Here is a 26,192-nt window from a genome sequence, read left to right on the forward strand (position 1 = left end):
CACAGGCCATAAAACCACTGTCTCAGCTAGAAACACAGCTTCAGTCACAGGCCATATAACCACCGTCTCAGCTAGAAACACAGTCAGCTTCAGTCACAAGCCATATAACCACCGTCTCAGCTAGAAACACAGTCAGCTTCAGTCACAGGCCATATAACCACTGTCTCAGCGAGAAACACAGCTTCAGTCACAGGCCATATAACCACTGTCTCAGCTAGAAACACAGCTTCAGTCACAGGCCATATAACCACTGTCTCAGCTAGAAACACAGTCAGCTTCAGTCACAGGCCATATAACCACTGTCTCAGCTAGAAACACAGTCAGCTTCAGTCACAGGCCATATAACCACCGTCTCAGCTAGAAACACAGCTTCAGTCACAGGCCATAAAACCACTGTCTCAGCTAGAAACACAGCTTCAGTCACAGGCCATATAACCACTGTCTCAGCTAGAAACACAGCTTCAGTCACAGGCCATAAAACCACTGTCTCAGCTAGAAACACAGCTTCAGTCACAGGCCATAAAACCACTGTCTCAGCTAGAAACACAGTCAGCTTCAGTCACAGGCCATATAACCACCGTCTCAGCTAGAAACACAGCTTCAGTCACAGGCCATAAAACCACCGTCTCAGCTAGAAACACAGTCAGCTTCAGTCACAAGCTGTATAACCACCATCTCAGCTAGAAACACAGCTTCAGTCACAGGCCATATAACCACTGTCTCAGCTAGAAACACAGCTTCAGTCACAGGCCATAAAACCACTGTCTCAGCTAGAAACACAGCTTCAGTCACAGGCCATAAAACCACTGTCTCAGCTAGAAACACAGTCAGCTTCAGTCACAGGCCATATAACCACCGTCTCAGCTAGAAACACAGTCAGCTTCAGTCACAGGTCATATAACCACCGTCTCAGCTAGAAACACAGCTTCAGTCACAGGCCATATAACCACTGTCTCAGCTAGAAACACAGCTTCATGTCACAAGCTGTATAACCACTGTCTCAGCAAGAAACACAGCTTCAGTCACAAGCTGTATAACCACTGTCTCAGCTAGAAACACAGCTTCAGTCACAGGCCATATAACCACTGTCTCAGCTAGAAACACAGCTTCAGTCACAGGCCATATAACCACTGTCTCAGCGAGAAACACAGCTTCAGTCACAGGCCATAAAACCACTGTCTCAGCTAGAAACACAGCTTCAGTCACAAGCTGTATAACCACTGTCTCAGCTAGAAACACAGTCAGCTTCAGTCACAGGCCATATAACCACTGTCTCAGCTAGAAACACAGCTTCAGTCACAGGCCATATAATCACTGTCTCAGCTAGAAACACAGTCAGCTCCAGTCACAGGCCATATAACCACTGTCTCAGCTAGAAACACAGCTTCAGTCACACGCCATATAACTACTGTCTCAGCTAGAAACACAGCTTCAGTCACAGGCCATATAACCACTGTCTCAGCTAGAAACACAGTCAGCTCCAGTCACAGGCCATATAACCACTGTCTCAGCTAGAAACACAGCTTCAGTCAGAGGCCATATAACCACTCTCTCAGCTAGAAACACAGCTTCAGTCACAGGCCATATAACCACTGTCTCAGCTAGAAACACAGCTTCAGTCACAGGCCATATAACCACCGTCTCAGCTAGAAACACAGCTTCAGTCACAGGCTGTATAACCACTGTCTCAGCTAGAAACACAGTCAGCTTCAGTCACAGGCCATATAACCACCGTCTCAGCTAGAAACACAGCTTCAGTCACAGGCCGTATAACCACTGTCTCAGCTAGAAACACAGCTTCAGTCACAGGCCGTATAACCACTGTCTCAGCTAGAAACACAGCTTCAGTCACAGGCCATATAACCACTGTCTCAGCTAGAAACACAGCTTCAGTCACAGGCCATAAAACCACTGTCTCAGCTAGAAACACAGCTTCAGTCACAGGCCATATAACCACTGTTTCAGCTAGAAACACAGTCAGCTTCAGTCACAAGCTGTATAACCACCGTCTTAGCTAGAAACACAGTCAGCTTCAGTCACAAGCCATATAACCACCGTCTCAGCTAGAAACACAGTCAGCTTCAGTCACAAGCCATATAACCACCGTCTCAGCTAGAAACACAGCTTCAGTCACAGGCCATATAACCACTGTCTCAGCGAGAAACACAGCTTCAGTCACAGGCCATATAACCACTGTCTCAGCTAGAAACACAGCTTCAGTCACAGGCCATATAACCACTGTCTCAGCTAGAAACACAGTCAGCTTCAGTCACAGGCCATATAACCACCGTCTCAGCTAGAAACACAGCTTCAGTCACAGGCCATAAAACCACTGTCTCAGCTAGAAACACAGCTTCAGTCACAGGCCATATAACCACCGTCTCAGCTAGAAACACAGCTTCAGTCACAGGCCATAAAACCACCGTCTCAGCTAGAAACACAGTCAGCTTCAGTCACAAGCTGTATAACCACCGTCTCAGCTAGAAACACAGATTCAGTCACAGGCCATATAACCACTGTCTCAGCTAGAAACACAGCTTCAGTCACAGGCCATAAAACCACTGTCTCAGCTAGAAACACAGCTTCAGTCACAGGCCATAAAACCACTGTCTCAGCTAGAAACACAGTCAGCTTCAGTCACAGGCCATATAACCACCGTCTCAGCTAGAAACACAGTCAGCTTCAGTCACAGGTCATATAACCACCGTCTCAGCTAGAAACACAGCTTCAGTCACAGGCCATATAACCACTGTCTCAGCTAGAAACACAGCTTCATGTCACAAGCTGTATAACCACTGTCTCAGCAAGAAACACAGCTTCAGTCACAAGCTGTATAACCACTGTCTCAGCTAGAAACACAGCTTCAGTCACAGGCCATATAACCACTGTCTCAGCTAGAAACACAGCTTCAGTCACAGGCCATATAACCACTGTCTCAGCGAGAAACACAGCTTCAGTCACAGGCCATAAAACCACTGTCTCAGCTAGAAACACAGCTTCAGTCACAAGCTGTATAACCACTGTCTCAGCTAGAAACACAGTCAGCTTCAGTCACAGGCCATATAACCACTGTCTCAGCTAGAAACACAGCTTCAGTCACAGGCCATATAATCACTGTCTCAGCTAGAAACACAGTCAGCTCCAGTCACAGGCCATATAACCACTGTCTCAGCTAGAAACACAGCTTCAGTCACAGGCCATATAACTACTGTCTCAGCTAGAAACACAGCTTCAGTCACAGGCCATATAACCACTGTCTCAGCTAGAAACACAGTCAGCTCCAGTCACAGGCCATATAACCACTGTCTCAGCTAGAAACACAGCTTCAGTCAGAGGCCATATAACCACTCTCTCAGCTAGAAACACAGCTTCAGTCACAGGCCATATAACCACTGTCTCAGCTAGAAACACAGCTTCAGTCACAGGCCATATAACCACCGTCTCAGCTAGAAACACAGCTTCAGTCACAGGCTGTATAACCACTGTCTCAGCTAGAAACACAGTCAGCTTCAGTCACAGGCCATATAACCACCGTCTCAGCTAGAAACACAGCTTCAGTCACAGGCCGTATAACCACTGTCTCAGCTAGAAACACAGCTTCAGTCACAGGCCGTATAACCACTGTCTCAGCTAGAAACACAGCTTCAGTCACAGGCCATATAACCACTGTCTCAGCTAGAAACACAGCTTCAGTCACAGGCCATATAACCACCGTCTCAGCTAGAAACACAGCTTCAGTCACAGGCCATAAAACCACTGTCTCAGCTAGAAACACAGCTTCAGTCACAGGCCATATAATCACTGTCTCAGCTAGAAACACAGCTTCAGTCACAGGCCATATAACCACCGTCTCAGCTAGAAACACAGCTTCAGTCACAGGCCATATAACCACTGTCTCAGCTAGAAACACAGCTTCAGTCACAGGCCATAAAACCACTGTCTCAGCTAGAAACACAGCTTCAGTCACAGGCCATATAATCACTGTCTCAGCTAGAAACACAGCTTCAGTCACAGGCCATATAACCACCGTCTCAGCTAGAAACACAGCTTCAGTCACAGGCCATATAACCACTGTCTCAGCTAGAAACACAGCTTCAGTCACAGGCCATATAACCACTGTCTCCGCTAGAAACACAGCTTCAGTCACAGGCCATATAACCACTGCCTCAGCTAGAAACACAGCTTCAGTCACAGGCCATATAACCACTGTCTCAGGTAGAAACACAGCTTCAGTCACAGGCCATATAACCACCGTCTCAGCTAGAAACACAGTCAGCTTCAGTCACAGGCCATATAACCACCGTCTCAGCTAGAAACACAGCTTCAGTCACAGGCCATAAAACCACTGTCTCAGCTAGAAACACAGCTTCAGTCACAGGCCACATAACCACTGTCTCAGCTAGAAACACAGCTTCAGTCACAGGCCATAAAACCACTGTCTCAGCTAGAAACACAGCTTCAGTCACAGGCCATATAATCACTGTCTCAGCTAGAAACACAGTCAGCTCCAGTCACAGGCCATATAACCACTGTCTCAACTAGAAACACAGCTTCAGTCACAGGCCATATAACTACTGTCTCAGCTAGAAACACAGCTTCAGTCACAGGCCATATAACCACTGTCTCAGCTAGAAACACAGTCAGCTCCAGTCACAGGCCATATAACCACTGTCTCAGCTAGAAACACAGCTTCAGTCAGAGGCCATATAACCACTGTCTCAGCTAGAAACACAGCTCCAGTCACAGGCCATAAAACCACTGTCTCAGCTAGAAACACAGTCAGCTCCAGTCACAGGCCATATAACCACTGTCTCAGCTAGAAACACAGCTCCAGTCACAGGCCATAAAACCACTGTCTCAGCTAGAAACACAGCTTCAGTCACAGGCCATATAACCACTGTCTCAGCTAGAAACACAGCTTCAGTCACAGGCCGTAAAACCACTGTCTCAGCTAGAAACACAGCTTCAGTCACAGGCCATATAACCACTGTCTCAGCTAGAAACACAGCTTCAGTCACAGGCCATATAACCACTGTCTCAGCTAGAAACAGTCAGCTTCAGTCACAGGCCATATAACCACTGTCTCAGCTAGAAACACAGCTTCAGTCACAGGCCATATAACCACTGTCTCAGCTAGAAACACAGCTTCAGTCACAGGCCATATAACCACTGCCTCAGCTAGAAACACAGCTTCAGTCACAGGCCATATAACCACTGTCTCAGCTAGAAACACAGCTTCAGTCACAGGCCATATAACCACCGTCTCAGCTAGAAACACAGTCAGCTTCAGTCACAGGCCATATAACCACCGTCTCAGCTAGAAACACAGCTTCAGTCACAGGCCATATAACCACTGTCTCAGCTAGAAACACAGCTTCAGTCACAGGCCATATAACCACTGTCTCAGCTAGAAACACAGCTTCAGTCACAGGCCATATAACCACTGTCTCAGCTAGAAACACAGCTTCAGTCACAGGCCATATAACCACTGTCTCAGCTAGAAACACAGCTTCAGTCACAGGCCATATAACCACTGTCTCAGCTAGAAACACAGCTTCAGTCAAAGGCCATATAACCACCGTCTCAGCAAGGAACATTAAAGAACTGCTCTAAAGAACATGTCTCTCGGCCTGACAGCCATCAGCTTGTGAGATGAACATATCTCTAGTGGAACATGTATCATATCTCTAGTGGAACATGTATCATATCTCTAGTGGAACATGTATCATATCTCTAGTGGAACATGTATCATATCTCTAGTGGAACATGTATCATATCTCTAATGGAACATGTATCATATCTCTAATAGAACATGTATCATATCTCTAGTGGAACATGTATCATATCTCTAGTGGAACATGTATCATGTCTCTAATAGAACATGTATCATATCTCTAATAGAACATGTATCATATCTCTAATAGAACATGTATCATATCTCTAATGGAACATGTATCATATCTCAAATAGAACATGTATCATATCTCTAATAGAACATGTAAACATGTATCATATCTCTAGTGGAACATGTATCATATCTCTCGTGGAACATGTATCATATCTCTAATAGAACAAGTATCATATCTCTAATAGAACATGTATCATATCTCTCGTGGAACATGTATCATATCTCTAGTGGAACATGTATCATATCTCTAGTGGAACATGTATCATATCTCTAATAGAACATGTATCATAACTCTAATAGAACATGTATCATATCTCTAGTGGAACATGTATCATATCTCTAGTGGAACATGTATCATATCTCTAATGGAACATGTATCATATCTCTAATAGAACATGTATCATATCTCTAGTGGAACATGTATCATATCTCTAAAAGAACATGTAAACATGTATCATATCTCTAGTGGAACATGTATCATATCTCTCGTGGAACATGTATCATATCTCTAATAGAACAAGTATCATATCTCTAATAGAACATGTATCATATCTCTCGTGGAACATGTATCATATCGCTAGTGGAACATGTATCATATCTCTAATAGAACATGTATCATATCTCTAATGGAACATGTATCATATCTCTAGTGGAACATGTATCATATCTCTCGTGGAACATGTATCATATCTCTAGTGGAACATGTATCATTTCTCTAGTGGAACAAGCATCATATCTCTAGTGGAACATGTATCATATCTCTAGTGGAACATGTATCATATCTCTAGTGGAACATGTCGCATATCTCTAATGGAACATGTATCATATCTCTAATAGAACATGTATCATATCTCTAGTGGAACATGTATCATATCTCTCGTGGAACATGTATCATATCTCTAATAGAACAAGTATCATATCTCTAAAAGAACATGTATCATATCTCTCGTGGAACATGTATCATATCTCTAGTGGAACATGTATCATATCTCTAGTGGAACATGTATCATATCTCTAATAGAACATGTATCATATCTCTAATAGAACATGTATCATATCTCTAGTGGAACATGTATCATATCTCTAGTGGAACATGTATCATATCTCTAATAGAACATGTAAACATGTATCATATCTCTAGTGGAACATGTATCATATCTCTAGTGGAACATGTATCATATCTCTAATAGAACATGTATCATATCTCTAATAGAACATGTATCATATCTCTAGTGGAACATGTATCATATCTCTCGTGGAACATGTATCATATCTCTAGTGGAACATGTATCATTTCTCTAGTGGAACATGCATCATATCTCTAGTGGAACATGTATCATATCTCTAGTGGAACATGTATCATATCTCTAATGGAACATATGATACATGTTCCATTAGAGATATGATACATATTCCACTAGAACATGTATCATATCTCTAGTGGAACATGTATCATATATCTAATGGAACATGTATCATATCTCTAATAGAACATGTATCATATCTCTAATGGAACATGTATCATATCTCTCGTGGAACATGTGTCATATCTCTAATAGAACATGTATCATATCTCTAGTGGAACATGTATCATATCTCTAGTGGAACATGTATCATATCTCTAGTGGAACATGTATCATATCTCTAGTGGAACATGTATCATATCTCTCGTGGAACATGTCGCATATCTCTAGTGGAACATGTATCACTTCTCTAGTGGAACATGTATCATTTCTCTAGTGGAACATGTATCATAACTAGTGGAACATGTATCATATCTCTAGTGGAACATGTATCATATCTCTAGTGGAACATGTATCACTTCTCTCGTGGAACATGTATCATATCTCTTGTGGAACATGTATCATATCTCTAGTGGAACATGTCGCATAACTCTAGTGGAACATGTATCACTTCTCTAGTGGAACATGTATCATTTCTCTAGTGGAACATGTATCATTTCTCTAGTGGAACATGTATCATATCTCTAGTGGAACATGTATCATATCTCTAGTGGAACATGTATCATATCTCTAGTGGAACATGTATCATATCTCTAGTGGAACATGTATCATATCTCTAGTGGAACATGTATCACTTCTCTAGTGGAACTTGTATCATATCTCTAGTGGAACATGTATCATATCTCTAGTGGAACATGTATCATATCTCTAGTGGAACATGTATCATATCTCTAGTGGAACATGTATCATATCTCTAGTGGAACATGTATCATATCTCTCGTGGAACATGTCGCATATCTCTAGTGGAACATGTATCACTTCTCTAGTGGAACATGTATCATTTCTCTAGTGGAACATGTATCATAACTAGTGGAACATGTATCATATCTCTAGTGGAACATGTATCATATCTCTAGTGGAACATGTATCACTTCTCTCGTGGAACATGTATCATATCTCTTGTGGAACATGTATCATATCTCTAGTGGAACATGTCGCATAACTCTAGTGGAACATGTATCACTTCTCTAGTGGAACATGTATCATTTCTCTAGTGGAACATATATCATTTCTCTAGTGGAACATGTATCATATCTCTAGTGGAACATGTATCATATCTCTAGTGGAACATGTATCATATCTCTAGTGGAACATGTATCATATCTCTAGTGGAACATGTATCATATCTCTAGTGGAACATGTATCACTTCTCTAGTGGAACTTGTATCATATCTCTAGTGGAACATGTATCATATCTCTAGTGAAACATGTATCATATCTCTAGTGGAACATGTATCATATCTCTCGTGGAACATGTATCATATCTCTCGTGGAACATGTATCATATCTCTCGTGGAACATGTATCATATCTCTAATAGAACATGTATCATATCTCTAGTGGAACATGTATCATATCTCTAGTGGAACATGTATCATATCTCTCGTGGAAGATGTATCATATCTCTAGTGGAACATGTATCATATCTCTAATAGAACATGTATCATATCTCTAATAGAACATGTATCATATCTCTAATAGAACATGTATCATATCTCTAATAGAACATGGATCATATCTCTAATAGAACATGGATCATATCTCTAATAGAACATGTATCATATCTCTAATAGAACATATATCATATCTCTAATAGAACATGTATCATATCTCTAGTGGAACATGTATCATATCTCTAATGGAACATGTATCATGTCTCTAATAGAACATGTATCATATCTCTAATAGAACATGTATCATATCTCTAGTGGAACATGTATCATATCTCTAATGGAACATGTATCATGTCTCTAATAGAACATGTATCATATCTCTAATAGAACATGTATCATATCTCCAATAGAACATGTATCATATCTCTAGTGGAACATGTATCATATCTCTAATAGAACATGTATCATATCTCTAATAGAACACGTATCATATCTCTCGTGGAACATGTATCATCTCTCTAGTGGAACATGTATCTCCATCTCTAGTTACCATAGTCTGAGTCCTTGAAGCAGGCGTCCATGTGATCATGGTCGTCATCAAACTCGATGCTGTCGATGCTGCTGTTCTTTGTTTTCTTGGGTTTGGCCGGCCGCTTACTGTTCCCATCTCCTCCTTTTCCTCCTCGTGTTCCTCCCTTCCGTCCAGCCGTGGTGGTGTTGGCATGGTTCCTGCCCCAGGAGCCACCTCCTCCTCCAGGGGTGTCAGAGGAGATGGCTGTGGCCCCAGCGGTAGCCCCGGAGGACAGGTTGGCCATAGACAACATCCCCTGAATGGCCTCCTGTGTGCTGGGAGATGCAGGTGGCTGACTGTAAGTACGTCAATAAGAAATAACACAATAACACATTACACTGCTGGAAGGTTTACCCGCCGGAGAGAGAGAAAGATCGAGAGACAGAGAGAGCGAGCGAGAGAGATAAGAGAGACAGAGCGAGACGATATTATTATCAGACCTGTGTTCAAATACTTTGAGAGTCTGCCTAGAGTGCCAGATGGTCAGGGTTTGGATTTTTTCTATTGGTTTGAGCCAGGCACAGATAAAGTATTTGAAACCCAGGTCTGACTAATGTGTGTTTATAAGGTCATGTGGTTCACGTTGAACTGGGATCACGTTATAGACCTGATTACTGACAGTATCAACAGAGGTAATCATAAGATAAATAGAGCCGATATTTTAGGGGACATTTTGTGGGATATTTTCATATTTCTCACCTCTTCAAATTGGGGAGACACTCTTGACCCAAACTGCTACAGACCTATATCTTATCCTACCCTGCCTTTCTAAAGCCAAGTTAACAAACAGATCACTGACCATTTAGAATCCCACCGTACCTTCTCCACTATGCAATCCAGTTTCCGAGCTGGTCACGGGTGCACCTCAACCTCGCTTAAGGTACTAAACGATATCATAACCGCCATCGATAAGAGACAGTACTGTGCAGCCGTCTTCATTGACCTGCCCAGGGCTTTCGACTCTGTCAATCACCACATCTTCATCGGCAGACTCAACGGCCTTGGTTTCTAAAATGATTCCCTCGCCTGGTTCACCAACTACTTCTCAGATAGAGTTCAGTGTGTCAAATCGGAAGGCCTGTTGTCCGGTCCTCTGGCAGTCTCTATGGGGGTGCCACAGGGTTCAATTCCCGGGCCAACTCTTTTCTCTGTATACATCAATGATGTCGCTCTTGCTGCTGGTGAGTCTCTGATCCACCTCTACGCAGACGACACCATTCTGTATACTTCTGGCCCGTCCTTGGACACTGTGTTAACTTTAAGCATCAGCTGTCAGAGCAGCGTACTGATTGCTGCAGCTGTACCTAGCCCATCTGTAAACAGCCCAACCAACTACCTCATCCCCATACGGCTATACATTTTTTTGCTCCTTTGCACCCCGCTATCTGTACTTGCACATCTATCACTCCAGTGATAATACTAAATTGTAATTGTTTTGCCACTGTGGCCCATTTATTGCCTTACCTCCCTAATCTTACTCCATTTGCACTGACTGTTTATAGACTTTTCTATTGTGTTATTGACTGTATGTTTGTTTATTCCATGTGTTACTCTGTGTTGTTGTTTGTGTCACCCTGCTTTGCTTTATCTTGGCCAGGTCGCAGTTGTAAATGAGAACTTGTTATATAAAGGTCATCTGGTCTACCTGGTTAAATAAAGGTGATCTGGCCTACCTGGTTAAATAAAGGTGAGATAAAAATGTGATAAATAAAGGTGAAAACACATTTGGTTAAAGCTTCCCTGCAATATAAAAAACACTGAGTTTGTGTGTGTTCTGGTCCTATGCAGGTGTGTGTTCTGGTCCTATGCAGGTGTGTGTGCTGGTCCTATGCAGGTGTGTGTTCTGGTCCTATACATGTGTGTGTTCTGGTCCTATACAGGTGTGTTCTGGTCCTATGCAGGTGTGTGTTCTGGTCCTATGCAGGTGTGTGTTCTGGTCCTATGCAGGTGTGTGTTCTAGTCCTATGCAGGTGTGTGTTCTGGTCCTATACAGGTGTGTTCTGGTCCTATGCAGGTGTGTGTTCTGGTCCTATACAGGTGTGTGTTCTGGTCCTATACAGGTGTGTGCTGGTCCTATGCAGGTATGTGTGCTGGTCCTATGCAGGTGTGTGTGCTGGTCCTATGCAGGTGTGTGTTCTGGTCCTATACAGGTGTGTGTTCTGGTCCCATAAAGGTGTGTGTTCTGGTCCTATGCAGGTGTGTGTTCTGGTCCTATGCAGGTGTGTGTTCTGGTCCTATGAAGGTGTGTGTTCTGGTCCTATGCAGGTGTGTGTGCTGGTCCTATGCAGGTATGTGTGCTGGTCCTATGCAGGTGTGTTTGCTGGTCCTATGCAGGTGTGTGTTCTGGTCCTATGCAGGTGTGTGTGCTGGTCCTATGCAGGTGTGTGTGCTGGTCCTATGCAGGTGTGTGTTCTGGTCCTATGCAGGTGTGTGTTCTGGTCCTATGCAGGTGTGTTTGCCTCCCTATGCAGGTGTGTGTGCTGGTCCTATGCAGGTGTGTGTGCTGGTCCCATGCAGGTGTGTGTTCTAGTCCTATGCAGGTGTGTGTTCTGGTCCTATGCAGGTGTGTGTTCTGGTCCCATGCAGGTGTGTGTTCTAGTCCTATGCAGGTGTGTGTTCTGGTCCTATGCAGGTGTGTGTTCTAGTCCTATGCAGTTGTGTGTTCTGGTCCTATGCAGGTGTGTGTTCTGGTCCTATGCAGGTGTGTGTTCTGGTCCTATGCAGTTGTGTGTTCTGGTCCTATGCAGGTGTGTGTGCTGGTCCTATGCAGGTGTGTGTTCTAGTCCAATGCAGGCATTTGTTCTGGTCCTATGCAGGTGTGTGTGCTGGTCCTATGCAGGTGTGTGTTCTGGTCCTATGCAGGTGTTGTTCTGGTACTATGCAGGTGTGTGTGCTGGTCCTATGCAGTGTGGTGTGTGCTGGTCCTATGCAGGTGTGTGTTCTGGTCCAATGCAGGTGTTTGTTCTGGTCCTATGCAGGTGTGTGTTCTGGTCCTATGCAGGTGTGTGTTCTGGTCCTATGCAGGTGTGTGTTCTGGTCCTATGCAGGTGTGTGTTCTGGTCCTATGCAGGTGTGTGTTCTGGTCCTATGCAGGTGTGTGTTCTGGTCCTATGCAGGTGTGTGTTCTGGTCCTATATGCAGGTGTGTGTGCTGGTCCTATGCAGGTGTGTGTTCTGGTCCTATGCAGGTGTGTGTTCTGGTCCTATGCAGGTGTGTGTTCTGGTCCTGGTCTGGTCCCTATGCAGGTGTGTGTTCTGCCAGGTGTGTGTCCTATGCAGGTGTGTTCTGGTCCTATGCAGGTGTGTGTTCTGGTCCTATGCAGGTGTGTGTCTGGTCCTATGCAGGTGTGTGTGCTGGTCCTATGCAGGTGTGTGTTCTGGTCCTATGCAGGTGTGTGTTCTGGTCCTATGCAGGTGTGTGTGCTGGTCCTATGCAGGTGTGTGTTCTGGTCCTATGCAGGTGTGTGTGCTGGTCCTATGCAGGTGTGTTCTGGTCCTATGCAGGTGTGTTCTGGTCCTATGCAGGTGTGTCTTCTGGTCCTATGCAGGTGTGTGTTCTGGTCCTATGCAGGTGTGTGTTCTGGTCCTATGCAGGTGTGTGTTCTGGTCCTATACAGGTGTGTGTTCTGGTCCTATCTGGTCCTATGCAGGTGTGTGTTCTGGTCCTATGCAGGTGTGTGTTCTGGTCCTATGCAGGTGTGTGTTCTGGTCCTATGCAGGTGTGTGTTCTGGTCCTATGCAGGTGTGTGTTCTGGTCCTATGCAGGTGTGTGTTCTGGTCCTATGCAGGGTGTGTGTTCTGGTCCTATGCAGGTGTGTGTTCTGGTCCTATGCAGGTGTGTGTTCTGGTCCTATGCAGGTGTGTGTTCTGGTCCTATGCAAGGTGTGTGTTCTGGTCCTATGCATCTGGTCCTATGCAGGTGTGTGTGCTGGTCCTATGCAGGTGTGTGTGCTGGTCCTATGCAGGTGTGTGTGCTTATGCAGGTGTGGTGGTCCTATGCAGGTGTGTGTTCTGGTCCTATGCAGGTGTGTGTGCTGGTCCTATGCAGGTGTGTGTGCTGGTCCTATGCAGGTGTGTGTTCTGTGTGTGCTGGTCCTATGCAGGTGTGTGTTCTGGTCCTATGCAGGTGTGTGTTCTGGTCCTATGCAGGTGTGTGTTCTGGTCCTATGCAGTGTGTGTGTTCTGGTCCTATGCAGGTGTGTGTTCTGGTCCTATGCAGGTGTGTCCTATGCTGGTCCTATGCAGGTGTGTGTCTGGTCCTATGCAGGTGTGTGTTCTGGTCCTATGCAGGTGTGTGTTCTGGTCCTATGCAGGTGTGTGTGCTGGTCCTATGCAGGTGTGTTCTGGTCCTGGTCTGGTCCTATGCAGGTGTGTGTTCTGGTGCAGGTGTGTGTGCTGGTCCTATGCAGGTGTGTGTTCTGGTCCTATGCAGGTGTGTGTGCTGGTCCTATGCAGGTGTGTGTGCTGGTCCTATGCAGGTGTGTGTTCTGGTGCAGGTGTGTTCTGGTCCTATGCAGGTGTGTGTTCTGGTCCTATGCAGGTTTGTTCTGGTCCTATGCAGGTGTGTGTGCTGGTCCTATGCAGGTGTGTGTGCTGGTCCTATGCAGGTGTGTGTTCTGGTCCTATGCAGGTGTGTTTGCTGGTCCTATGCAGGTGTGGTGGTGTGTGCTGGTCCTATGCAGGTGTGTGTGCTGGTCCTATGCAGGTGTGTGTTCTGGTCCTATGCAGGTGTGTGTTCTGGTCCTATGCAGGTGTGTGTTCTGGTCCTATGCAGGTGTGTGTTCTGGTCCTATGCAGGTGTGTGTGCTGGTCCAGGTGTGTGTTCTGGTCCCATGCAGGTGTGTGTTCTGGTCCTATGCAGGTGTGTGTTCTGGTCCTATGCAGGTGTGTGTGCTGGTCCTATGCAGGTGTGTGTTCTGGTCCTATGCAGGTGTGTTCTGCCAGGTGTGTGTCCCTATGCAGGTGTGTGTTCTGGTCCTATGCAGGTGTGTGTTCTGGTCCTATGCAGGTGTGTGTGCAGGTGTGTCCTGCATGGTCCTATGCAGGTGTGTGTGTGTTCTGGTCCTATGCAGGGTGTGTTCTGGTCCTATGCAGGTGTGTGTGCTGGTCCTATGCAGGTGTGTGTTCTGGTCCTATGCAGGTGTGTGTTTGGTCCTATGCAGGTGTGGTCCTATGCAGGTGTGTGTGCTGGTCCTATGCAGGTGTGTGTTCTGGTCCTATGCAGGTGTGTGTTCTGGTCCTATGCAGGTGTGTGTTCTGGTCCTATGCAGGTGTGTCTGGTCCTTCTGGTCCTATGCAGGTGTGTGCTGGTCCTATGCAGGTGTGTGTGCTGGTCCTATGCAGGTGTGTGTTCTGGTCCTATGCAGGTGTGTGTTCTGGTCCTATGCAGGTGTGTGTTGTCCTATGCAGGTCTGGTCCTATGCAGGTGTGTGTTCTGGTCCTATGCAGGTGTGTGTGCTGGTCCTATGCAGGTGTGTGTGCTGGTCCTATGCAGGTGTGTGTTCTGGTCCTATGCAGGTGTGTGTGCATCACTTTGCAGGTGTGTGTGCTGGTCCTATGCAGGTGTGTGTTCTGGTCCTTTTAAGGTGTGTTTGAGTCCGTATGCAGGTGTGTGTGCTGGTCCTATGCAGGTGTGTGTGCTGGTCCTATGCAGGTGTGTGGTCCTCCTATGCAGGTGTGTGTTCTGGTCCTATGCAGGTGTGTGTGCTGGTCCTATGCAGGTGTGTGTGCTGGTCATTTGCAGGTGTGTGTGCTGGTCCTATGCAGGTGTGTGTGCTGGTCCTATGCAGGTGTGTGTGCTGGTCATTTGCAGGTGTGTGTGCTGGTCCTATGCAGGTGTGTGTGCTGGTCCTATGCAGGTGTGTGTTCTGGTCCTATGCAGGTGTGTGTTCTGGTCCTATGCAGGTGTGTGTGCTGGTCCTATGCAGGTGTGTGTTCTGGTCCTATGCAGGTGTGTGTTCTGGTCCTATGCAGGTGTGTGTGCTGGTCATATGCAGGTGTGTTTGGTCCTATGCAGGTGTGTGTGCTCTGGTCCTATGCAGGTGTGTGTTCTGGGTGTGTGTGCTGGTCCTATGCAGGTGTGTGCTGGTCCTATGCAGGTGTGTGTTCTGGTCCTATGCAGGTGTGTGTGCTGGTCCTATGCAGGTGTGTGTTCTAGTCCTATGCAGGTGTGTTTGCCTCCCTATGCAGGTGTGTTTGCTGGTCCTATGCAGGTGTGTGTTCTGGTCCTATGCAGGTGTGTGTTCTGGTCCTATGCAGGCATTTGTTCTGGTCCTATGCTGGTCCTATGCAGGTGTGTGTTCTGGTCCTATGCAGGTCCTATGTGTGTGTTCTGGTCCTATGCAGGTGTGTATTCTGGTCCTATGCAGGTGTGTTTGCCTCCCTATGCAGGTGTGTGTTCTGGTCCTATGCAGGTGTGTGTGCTGGTCATTTGCAGGTGTGTGTGCTGGTCCTATGCAGGTGTGTGTTCTGGTCCTATGCAGGTGTGTTTGCCTCCCTATGCAGGTGTGTGTTCTGGTCCTATGCAGGTGTGTGTGCTGGTCCTATGCAGGTGTGTGTGCTGGTCCTATGCAGGTGTGTGTTCCCTATGCAGGTGTGTGTTCTGGTCCTATGCAGGTGTGTGTGCAGGTGTCCTGGTGCAGGTGTGTGTGCTGGTCCTATGCAGGTGTGTGTGCTGGTCATTTGCAGGTGTGTGTGCTGGTCCTATGCAGGTGTGTGTGCTGGTCCTATGCAGGTGTGTGTTCTGGTCCTATGCAGGTGTGTGTTCTGGTCCTATGCAGGTGTGTGTTCTGGTCCTATGCAGGTGTGTGTGCTGGTCCTATGCAGGTGTGTGCTGGTCCTATGCAGGTGTGTGCTGGTCCTATGCAGGTGTGTGTGCTGGTCCTATGCAGGTGTGTGTGCTGGTCCTATGCAGGTGTGTGTGCTGGTCCTATGCAGGTGTGTGTGCTGGTCCTATGCAGGTGTGTGTTCTGGTCCTATGCAGGTGTGTGTTCTGGTCCTATGCAGGTGTGTGTTCTGGTCCTATGCAGGTGTGTGTTCTGGTCCTATGCAGGTGTGTGTTCTGGTCCTATGCAGGTGTGTGTTCTGGTCCTATGCAGGTGTGTGTGCTGGTCCTATGCAGGTGTGTTTGCTGGTCCTAGTCCTATGCAGGTGTGTGTGCTGGTCCTATGCAGGTGTGTGTTCTGGTCCTATGCAGGTGTGTTCTGGTCCTATGCAGGTGTGTGTTCTGGTCCTATGCAGGTGTGTGTGCTGGTCCTATGCAGGTGTGGTTCTGGTGTGTTCTGGTCCTATGCAGGTGTGTGTTCTAGTCCTATGCAGGTGTGTGTGCTGGTCCTATGCAGGTGTGTTTCTGGTCCTATGCAGGTGTGTGTTCTGGTCCTATGCAGGTGTGTGTGCTGGTCCTATGCAGGTGTGTGTGCTGGTCCTATGCAGGTGTGTGTCTGGTCCTATGCAGGTGTGTGTGCTGGTCCTATGCAGGTGTGTGTGCTGGTCCCATGCAGGTGTGTGTTCTGGTCCTATGCAGTGTGTGTCCTATGCAGGTGTGTGTGCTGGTCCTATGCAGGTGTGTGTTCTGGTCCTATGCAGGTGTGTGTGCTGGTCATTTGCAGGTGTGTGTGCTGGTCCTATGCAGGTGTGTGTGCTGGTCATTTGCAGGTGTGTGTGCTGGTCCTATGCAGGTGTGTGTTCTGGTCCAGGTGTGTATGCAGGTGTGTGTTCTGGTCCTATGCAGGTGTGTGTTCTGGTCCTATGCAGGTGTGTGTGCTGGTCCTATGCAGGTGTGTGTCCTAGGTGTGTGTGCTGGTCCTATATGTGTTCTGGGTGTGTGTGCTGGTCCTATGCAGGTGTGTGTTCTGGTCCTATGCAGGTGTGTGTTCTGGTCCTATGCAGGTGTGTGTTCTGGTCCTATGCAGGTGTGTGTTCTGGTCCTATGCATGCAGGTGTGTGTGTTCTGGTCCTATGCAGGTGTGTGTGTGTGGTCCTATGCAGGTGTGTGTTCTGGTCCTATGCAGGTGTGTGTGCTGGTCCTATGCAGGTGTGTGTGTGTGTTCTGGTCCTATGCAGGTGTGTGTGCTGGTCCTATGCAGGTGTGTGTGCTGGTCCTATGCAGGTGTGTGTTCTGGTCCTATGCAGGTGTGTGTTCTGGTCCTATGCAGGTGTGTGTTCTGGTACTATGCAGGTGTGTTTGCCTCCCTATGCAGGTGTGTGTTCTGGTCCTATGCAGGTGTGTGTTCTGGTCCTATGCAGGTGTGTGTTCTGGTCCTATGCAGGTGTGTGTGCTGGTCCTATGCAGGTGTGTGTTCTGGTCCTATGCAGGTGTGTGTTCTGGTCCTATGCAGGTGTGTGTTCTGGTCCTATGCAGGTGTGTGTTCTGGTCCTATGCAGGTGTGTTCTGGTCCTATGCAGGTGTGTGTGCCTCCCTATGCAGGTGTGTGTTCTGGTCCTATGCAGGTGTGTGTGCTGGTCCTATGCAGGTGTGTGTTCTGGTCCTATGTGTTCTGGTCCTATGCAGGTGTGTGTTCTGGTCCTATGCAGGTGTGTGTTCTGGTCCTATGCAGGTGTGTGTTCTGGTCCTATGCAGGTGTGTTTCTGGTCCTATGCAGGTGTGTGTTCTGGTCCTATGCAGTGTGTTCTGGTCCTATGCAGGTGTGTGTTCTGGTCCTATGCAGGTGTGTTCTGGTCCTATGCAGGTGTGTGTTCTGGTCCTATGCAGGTGTGTGTTCTGGTCCTATGCAGGTGTGTGTTCTGGTCCTATGCAGGTGTGTGTTCTGGTCCTATGCAGGTGTGTGGTCCTATGCAGGTGTGGTCCTATGCAGGTGTGTGTTCTGGTCCTATGCAGGTGTGTGTGCTGGTCCTATGCAGGTGTGTTCTGGTCCCTATGCAGGTGTGTGTTCTGGTCCTATGCAGGTGTGTGTTCTGGTCCTATGCAGGTGTGTGTTCTGGTCCTATGCAGGTGTGTGTTCTGGTCCTATGCAGGTGTGTGTTCTGGTCCTATGCAGGTGTGTGTTCTGGTCCTATGCAGGTGTGTGTTCTGGTCCTATGCAGGTGTGTGTTCTGGTCCTATGCAGGTGTGTGTTCTGGTCCTATGCAGGTGTGTGTCCTGGTCCTATGCAGGTGTGTGTTCTGGTCCTATGCAGGTGTGTGTGCTGGTCCTATGCAGGTGTGTCCATTTGCAGGTGTGTGTGCTGGTCCTATGCAGGTGTGTGTTCTGGTCCTATGCAGGTGTCCTATGCAGGTGTCTGGTCCTATGCAGGTGTGTTTGCTGGTCCCTATGCAGGTGTGTGTTCTGGTCCTATGCAGGTGTGTGTTCTGGTCCTATGCAGGTGTGTGTGGTTCTGTGTGCTGGTCCTATGCAGGTGTGTGTTCTGGTCCTATGCAGGTGTGTGTCCTATGCAGGGTGTGGTCCTATGCAGGTGTGTGTTCTGGTCCTGGTCCTATGCAGGTGTGTGTGCTGGTCCTATGCAGGTGTGTTCTGGTCCTATGCAGGTGTGGTCCTATGCAGGTGTGTGTTCTGGTCCTATGCAGGTGTGTGTTCTGGTCCTATGCAGGTGTGTTTCTGGTCCTATGCATGGTCCTATGCAGGTGTGTGTGCTGGTCCTATGCAGGTGTGTGTGCTGGTCCTATGCAGGTATGTGTGCTGGTCCTATGCAGGTGTGTGCTGCCTCCCTATGCAGGTGTGTGTGCTGGTCCTATGCAGGTGTGTGTTCTGGTCCTATGCAGGTGTGTGTTCCTATGCAGGTGTGTGTGCTGGTCCTATGCAGGTGTGTGTTCTGGTCCTATGCAGGTGTGTGTTCTGGTCCTATGCAGGTGTGTGTTCTGGTCCTATGCAGGTGTGTGTGCTGGTCCTATGCAGGTGTGTGTGCTGGTCCTATGCAGGTGTGTGTTCTGGTCCTATGCAGGTGTGTGTGCTGGTCCTATGCAGGTATGTGTTCTGGTCCTATGCAGGTGTGTGTGCTGGTCCTATGCAGGTGTGTTTGCCTCCCTATGCAGGTGTGTGTTCTGGTCCTATGCAGGTGTGTGTTCTGGTCCTATGCAGGTGTGTGTTCTGGTCCTATGCAGGTGTGTTTGCTGGTCCTATGCAGGTGTGTGTGCTGGTGCAGGTGTGTGCTGGTCCTGGTCTATGCAGGTGTGTGTTCTGGTCCTATGCAGGGTGTGTGTCCTATGCAGGTGTGTGTGGTCCTATGCAGGTGTGTGTTCTGGTCCTATGCAGGTGTGTGTGTCCCTCTGGTCCTATGCAGGTGTGCAGGTGTGTGTTCTGGTCCTATGCAGGTGTGTGTTCTGGTCCTATGCAGGTGTGTGTTCTGGTCCTATGCAGGTGTGTGTTCTGGTCCTATGCAGGTGTGTGTTCTGGTCCTATGCAGGTGTGTGTTCTGGTCCTATGCAGGTGTGTGTTCTGGTCCTATGCAGGTGTGTGTTCTGGTCCTATGCAGGTGTGTGTGCTGGTCCTATGCAGGTGTGTGTTCTGGTCCTATGCAGGTGTGTGTTCTGGTCCTATGCAGGTGTGTGTTCTGGTCTGGTCCTATGCAGGTGTGTTCTGGTCCTATGCAGGTGTGTGTGCTGGTCCTATGCAGGTGTGTGTTCTGGTCCTATGCAGGTGTGTGTTCTGGTCCTATGCAGGTGTGTGTTCTGGTCCTATGCAGGTGTGTGTTTGGTCCTATGCTCTGGTCCTATGCAGGTGTGTGTTCTGGTCCTATGCAGGTGTGTGTTCTGGTCCTATGCAGGTGTGTGTTCTGGTCCTATGCAGGTGTGTTCTGGTCCTATGCAGGTGTGTTCTGGTCCTATGCAGGTGTGTGTGCTGGTCCTATGCAGGTGTGTGTTCTGGTCCTATGCAGGTGTGTGTGCTGGTCCTATGCAGTGTGTGTTGCTGTCCTATGCAGGTGTGGTCCTATGCAGGTGTGTGTTCTGGTCCTATGCAGGTGTGTGTTCTGGTCCTATGCAGGTGTGTGTTCTGGTCCTATGCAGGTGTGTGTTCTGGTCCTATGCAGGTGTGTGTGCTGGTCCTATGCAGGTGTGTGTTCTGGTCCTATGCAGGTGTGTGTTCTGGTCCTATGCAGGTGTGTGTTCTGGTCCTATGCAGGTGTGTTCTGGTCCTATGCTGGTCCTATGCAGGTGTGTGTGCTGGTCTATGGTGTGTTTGGTCCTATGCAGGTGTGTGTGCTGGTCCTATGCAGGTGTGTGTGCTGGTCCTATGCAGGTGTGTGTTCTGGTCCTATGCAGGTGTGTGTTCTGGTCCTATGCAGGTGTGTGTTCTGGTCCTATGCAGGTGTGTGTTCTGGTCCTATGCAGGTGTGTGTTCTGGTGTGTGTTCTGGTCCTATGCAGGTGTGTGTTCAGGTGTGGTCCTATGCAGGTGTGTGTGCTGGTATGCTATGCAGGTGTGTTTGCCTGGTCCTATGCAGGTGTGTGTTCTGGTGTGTCTGGTCCTATGCAGGTGTGTGTTCTGGTCCTATGCAGGTGTGTGTTCTGGTCCTATGCAGGTGTGTGTTCTGGTCTGGTCCTATGCAGGTGTCTGGTCCTATGCAGGTGTGTGTTCTGGTCCTATGCAGGTGTGTTTGCCTGGTCCTATGCAGGTGTGTGTTCTGGTCCTATGCAGGTGTGTGTTCTGGTCCTATGCAGGTGTGTGTTCTGGTCCTATGCAGTGTTCTGGTGTTCTGGTCCTATGCAGGTGTGTGTTCTGGTCCTATGCAGGTGTGGTCCTATGCAGGTGTGTGGTCCCTATGCAGGTGTGTGTTCTGGTCCTATGCAGGTGTGTTCTGGTCCTATGCAGGTGTGTGTTCTGGTCCTATGCAGGTGTGTGTTCTGGTCCTATGCAGGTGTGTGTGCTGGTCCTATGCAGGTGTGTGTTCTGGTCCTATGCAGGTGTGTGTTCTGTCCTATGCAGGTGTGTGTCTGGTCCTATGCAGGTGTGTGTTCTGGTCCTATGCAGGTGTGTGTTCTGGTCCTATGCAGGTGTGTGTTCTGGTCCTATGCAGGTGTGTTTGCCTCCCTATGCTGTTCTGGTCCTATGCAGGTGTGTGTGCTGGTCCTATGCAGGTGTGTGTTCTGGTCCTATGCAGGTGTGTGTTCTGGTCCTATGCAGGTGTGTGTTCTGGTCCTATGCAGGTGTGTGTTCTGGTCCTATGCAGGTGTGTGTGCTGGTCCTATGCAGGTGTGTGTTCTGGTCCTATGCAGGTGTGTGTTCTGGTCCTATGCAGGCATTTGTTCTGGTCCTATGCAGGTGTGTGTTCTGGTCCTATGCAGGTGTGTGTTCTGGTCCTATGCAGGTGTGTGTTCTGGTCCTATGCAGGTCCTCTGGTCCTATGCAGGTGTGTTTGCCTCCTATGCAGGTGTGTGTTCTGGTCCTATGCAGGTGTGTGTTCTGGTCCTATGCAGGTGTGTGTCCTATGCAGGTGTGTGTTGCTGGTCCTATGCAGGTGTGTGTTCTGGTCCTATGCAGGTGTGTGTTCTGGTCCTATGCAGGTGTGTGTTCTGGTCCTATGCAGGTGTGTGTTCTGGTCCTATGCAGGTGTGTGTTCTGGTCCTATGCAGGTGTGTGTTCTGGTCCTATACAGGTGTGTGTTCTGGTCCTATACAGGTGTGTTCTGGTCCTATGCAGGTGTGTGTTCTGGTCCTATGCAGGTGTGTGTTCTGGTCCTATGCAGGTGTGTGTTCTGGTCCTATGCAGGTGTGTGTTCTGGTCCTATGCAGGTGTGTGTTCTGGTCCTATGCAGGTGTGTGTTCTGGTCCTATGCAGGTGTGTGTTCTGGTCCTATGCAGGTGTGTGTTCTGGTCCAGGTGTGTATGCTGGTCCTATGCAGGTGTGTGCTGGTCCTATGCAGGTGTGTGTTCTGGTCCTATGCAGGTGTGTGTTGGTCCTATGCAGGTGTGTGTCTGGTCCTATGCAGGTGTGTGTTCTGGTCCTATGCAGGTGTGTGTGCTGGTCCTATGCAGGTGTGTGTTCTGGTCCTATGCAGGTGTGTGCTGGTCCTATGCAGGTGTGGTTCTGGTCCTATGCAGGTGTGTGTTCTGGTCCTATGCAGGTGTGTGTTCTGGTCCTATGCAGGTGTGTGTTCTGGTCCTATGCAGGTGTGTGTGTGTTCTGGTCCTATGCAGGTGTGTGTTCTGGTCCTATGCAGGTGTGTGTTCTGGTCCTATGCAGGTGTGTGTTCTGGTCCTATGCAGGTGTGTTTGCTGGTCCTATGCAGGTGTGTGTTCTGGTCCTATGCAGGTGTGTGTTCTGGTCCTATGCAGGTGTGTGTTCTGGTACTATCAGGTGTGGTCCTATGCAGGTGTGTGTGCTGGTCCTATGCAGGTGTGTGTTCTGGTCCTATGCAGGTGTGTGTTCTGGTCCTATGCAGGGTGTGTGTTCTGGTCCTATGCAGGTGTGTGTTCTGGTCCTATGCAGGTGTGTGTTCTGGTCCTATGCAGGTGTGTGTTCTGGTCCTATGCAGGTGTGGTGTCCTATGCAGGTGTGTGTTCTGGTCCTATGCAGGTGTGTGTTCTGGTCCTATGCAGGTGTGTGTTCTGGTCCTATGCAGGTGTGTGTTCTGGTCCTATGCAGGTGTGTGTTCTGGTCCTATGCAGGTGTGTGTTGCTGGTCCTATGCAGGTGTGTGTTCTGGTCCTATGCAGGTGTGTGTGCTGGTCCTATGCAGGTGTGTTTTCTGGTCCTATGCTGTTCTGGTCCTATGCAGGTGTGTGTTCTGGTCCTATGCAGGTGTGTGTTCTGGTCCTATGCAGGTGTGTGGTCCTATGCAGGTGTGTGTTCTGGTCCTATGCAGGTGTGTGTTCTGGTCCTATGCAGGTGTGTGTTCTGGTCCTATGCAGGTGTGTGTTCTGGTCCTATGCAGGTGTGTGTTCTGGTCCTATGCAGGTGTGTGTTCTGGTCCTATGCAGGTGTGTGTTCTGGTCCTATGCAGGTGTGTGTTCTGGTCCTATGCAGGTGTGTGTTCTGGTCCTATGCAGGTGTGTTTGCCTCCCTATGCAGGTGTGTGTGCTGGTCCTATGCAGGTGTGTGTTCTGGTCCTATGCAGGTGTGTGTTCTGGTCCTATGCAGGTGTGTGTTCTGGTCCTATGCAGGTGTGTGTGCTGGTCCTATGCAGGTGTGTGTTCTGGTCCTATGCAGGTGTGTGTTCTGGTCCTATGCAGGTGTGTGTTCTGGTCCTATGCAGGTGTGTGTTCTGGTCCTATGCAGGTGTGTGTTCTGGTCCTATGCAGGTGTGTGTTCTGGTCCTATGCAGGTGTGTGTTCTGGTCCTATGCAGGTGTGTGTTCTGGTCCTATGCAGGTGTGTTCTGGTCCTATGCAGGTGTGTGTGCTGGTCCTATGCAGGTGTGTTTGGGTGTGTGTTCTGGTCCTATGCAGGTGTGTGTTCTGGTCCTATGCAGGTGTGTGTTCTGGTCCTATGCAGGTGTGTGTGCTGGTCCTATGCAGGTGTGTGTGCTGGTCCTATGCAGGTGTGTGTTCTGGTCCTATGCAGGTGTGTGTGCTGGTCCTATGCAGGTGTGTGTTCTGGTCCTATGCAGGTGTGTTTGCCTCCCTATGCAGGTGTGTGTTCTGGTCCTATGCAGGTGTGTGTGCTGGTCCTATGCAGGTGTGTGTTCTGGTCCTATGCAGGTGTGTGTGCTGGTCCTATGCAGGTGTGTGTTCTGGTCCTATGCAGGTGTGTGTTCTGGTCCTATGCAGGTGTGTGTGCTGGTCCTATGCAGGTGTGTGTTCTGGTCCTATGCAGGTGTGTGTTCTGGTCCTATGCAGGTGTGTGTTCTGGTCCTATGCAGGTGTGTGTTCTGGTCCAGGTATGCTGGTCCTATGCAGGTGTGTGCTGGTCCTATGCAGGTGTGTGTGCTGGTCCTATGCAGGTGTGTGTTCTGGTCCTATGCAGGTGTGTTCTGGTCCTATGCAGGTGTGTGTGCTGGTCCTATGCAGGTGTGTGTGCTGGTCCTATGCAGGTGTGTGTGCTGGTCCTATGCAGGTGTGTGTGCTGGTCCTATGCAGGTGTGTTCTGTCCTATGCTGTGCTGGTCCTATGCAGGTGTGTGTTCTGGTCCTATGCAGGTGTGTTCTGGTCCTATGCAGGTGTGTGTTCTGGTCCTATGCAGGTGTGTGTTCTGGTCCTATGCAGGGTGTGTTCTGGTATCTGGTCCTATGCAGGTGTGTGTTCTGGTCCTATGCAGGTGTGTGTGCTGGTCCTATGCAGGTGTGTGTGCTGGTCCTATGCAGGTGTGTGTTCTGGTCCTATGCAGGTGTGTGTTCTGGTCCTATGCAGGTGTGTGTTCTGGTCCTATGCAGGTGTGTGTTCTGGTCCTATGCAGGTGTGTGTTCTGGTCCTATGCAGGTGTGTGTGCTGGTGCCTGGTCCTATGCAGGTGTGTGTGCTGGTCCTATGCCTGGTCCTATGCAGGTGTGTGTTCTGGTCCTATGCAGGTGTGTGTTCTGGTCCTATGCAGGTGTGTGTTCTGGTCCTATGCAGGTGTGTGTTCTGGTCCTATGCAGGTGTGTGTGCTGGTCCTATGCAGGTGTGTGTGCCTCCCTATGCAGGTGTGTGTTCTAGTCCTATGCAGGTGTGTGTTCTGGTCCTATGCAGGTGTGTGTTCTGGTCCTATGCAGGTGTGTGTTCTGGTCCTATGCAGGTGTGTGTGCTGGTCCTATGCAGGTGTGTGTGCTGGTCCTATGCAGGTGTGTGTGCTGGTCCTATACAGGTGTGTGTTCTGGTCCTATGCAGGTGTGTGTTCTGGTCCTATGCAGGTGTGTGTTCTGGTCCTATGCAGTTATGTGTGCTGGTCCTATACAGGTGTGTGTTCTGGTCCTATGCAGGTGTGTGTTCTGGTCCTATGCAGGTGTGTGTTCTGGTCCTATGCAGGTGTGTGTGCTGGTCCTATGCAGGTGTGTGTGCTGGTCCTATGCAGGTGTGTGTGCTGGTCCTATACAGGTGTGTGTTCTGGTCCTATGCAGGTGTGTGTGCTGGTCCTATACAGGTGTGTGTGCTGGTCCTATGCAGGTGTGTGTGCCTCCCTATGCAGGTGTGTTTGCTGGTCCTATACAGGTGTGTGTGATGGTCCTATGCAGGTGTGTGTGCCTCCCTATGCAGGTGTGTGTGCTGGTCCTATACAGGTGTGTGTGATGGTCCTATGCAGGTGTGTGTGCTGGCCCTATACAGGTGTGTGTGCTGGTCCTATACAGGTGTGTGTTCTGGTCCTATGCAGGTGTGTGTGATGGTCCTATACAGGTGTGTGTGATGGTCCTATGCAGGTGTGTGTGCTGGTCCTATACAGGTGTGTGTGATGGTCCTATACAGGTGTGTGTGATGGTCCTATGCAGGTGTGTGTGATGGTCCTATACAGGTGTGTGTGATGGTCCTATGGTGTACCTGTTGGCGTTGTAGTCGACGCCCACTGCCTTGCTGGCCTGGAGAAGGTCCAGGATGCCCGTCTTCTTTTTCACCTTCGAGTTACGACCTTTCACCTCCGGCTTGACCTCTGTGTCGATGTGGAGCGACTCCTCATCTGACGAGTCAGCCTTCTGAGGAATACAATAAAATGCTGTAAAACCCTCACACACTGAACACACCAGGACATTACTGTAAAACCCTCACACACTGAACACACCAGGACATTACTGTAAAACCCTCACACACTGAACACACCAGGACATTACTGTAAAACCCTCACACACTGAACACACCAGGACATTACTGTAAAACCCTCACACACTGAACACACCAGGACATTACTGTAAAACCCTCACACACTGAACACACCAGGACATTACTGTAAAACCCTCACACTGAACACACCAGGACATTACTGTAAAACCCTCACACACTGAACA

At 48.5% G+C, this 26,192-nt stretch overlaps 1 protein-coding gene across 4 annotated transcripts in view; it reads right to left on the minus strand.

The window, feature by feature from the left end:
• Positions 1–26,192, minus strand: part of phf2 (PHD finger protein 2) — a 131,443-nt gene that overhangs the window by 23,143 nt on the left and 82,108 nt on the right. For 2 of the 4 annotated variants that reach the window (XM_064967380.1, XM_064967379.1), the window contains exons 17-18: positions 25,732–25,883; positions 9,375–9,691 (exon numbers count right to left, since the gene is read on the minus strand). In XM_064967380.1, coding sequence (XP_064823452.1) covers positions 9,375–9,691; positions 25,732–25,883 — 469 coding nt within the window. The remainder of the gene's footprint in view (positions 1–9,374; positions 9,692–25,731; positions 25,884–26,192) is intronic. The other 2 variants (XM_064967381.1, XM_064967382.1) reach the window with 2 other exon arrangements.

Source organism: Oncorhynchus masou, chromosome 6 (assembly GCF_036934945.1).
Source record: "Oncorhynchus masou masou isolate Uvic2021 chromosome 6, UVic_Omas_1.1, whole genome shotgun sequence".
In the NCBI taxonomy this organism is placed as follows: Eukaryota; Metazoa; Chordata; class Actinopteri; order Salmoniformes; family Salmonidae; genus Oncorhynchus; species Oncorhynchus masou.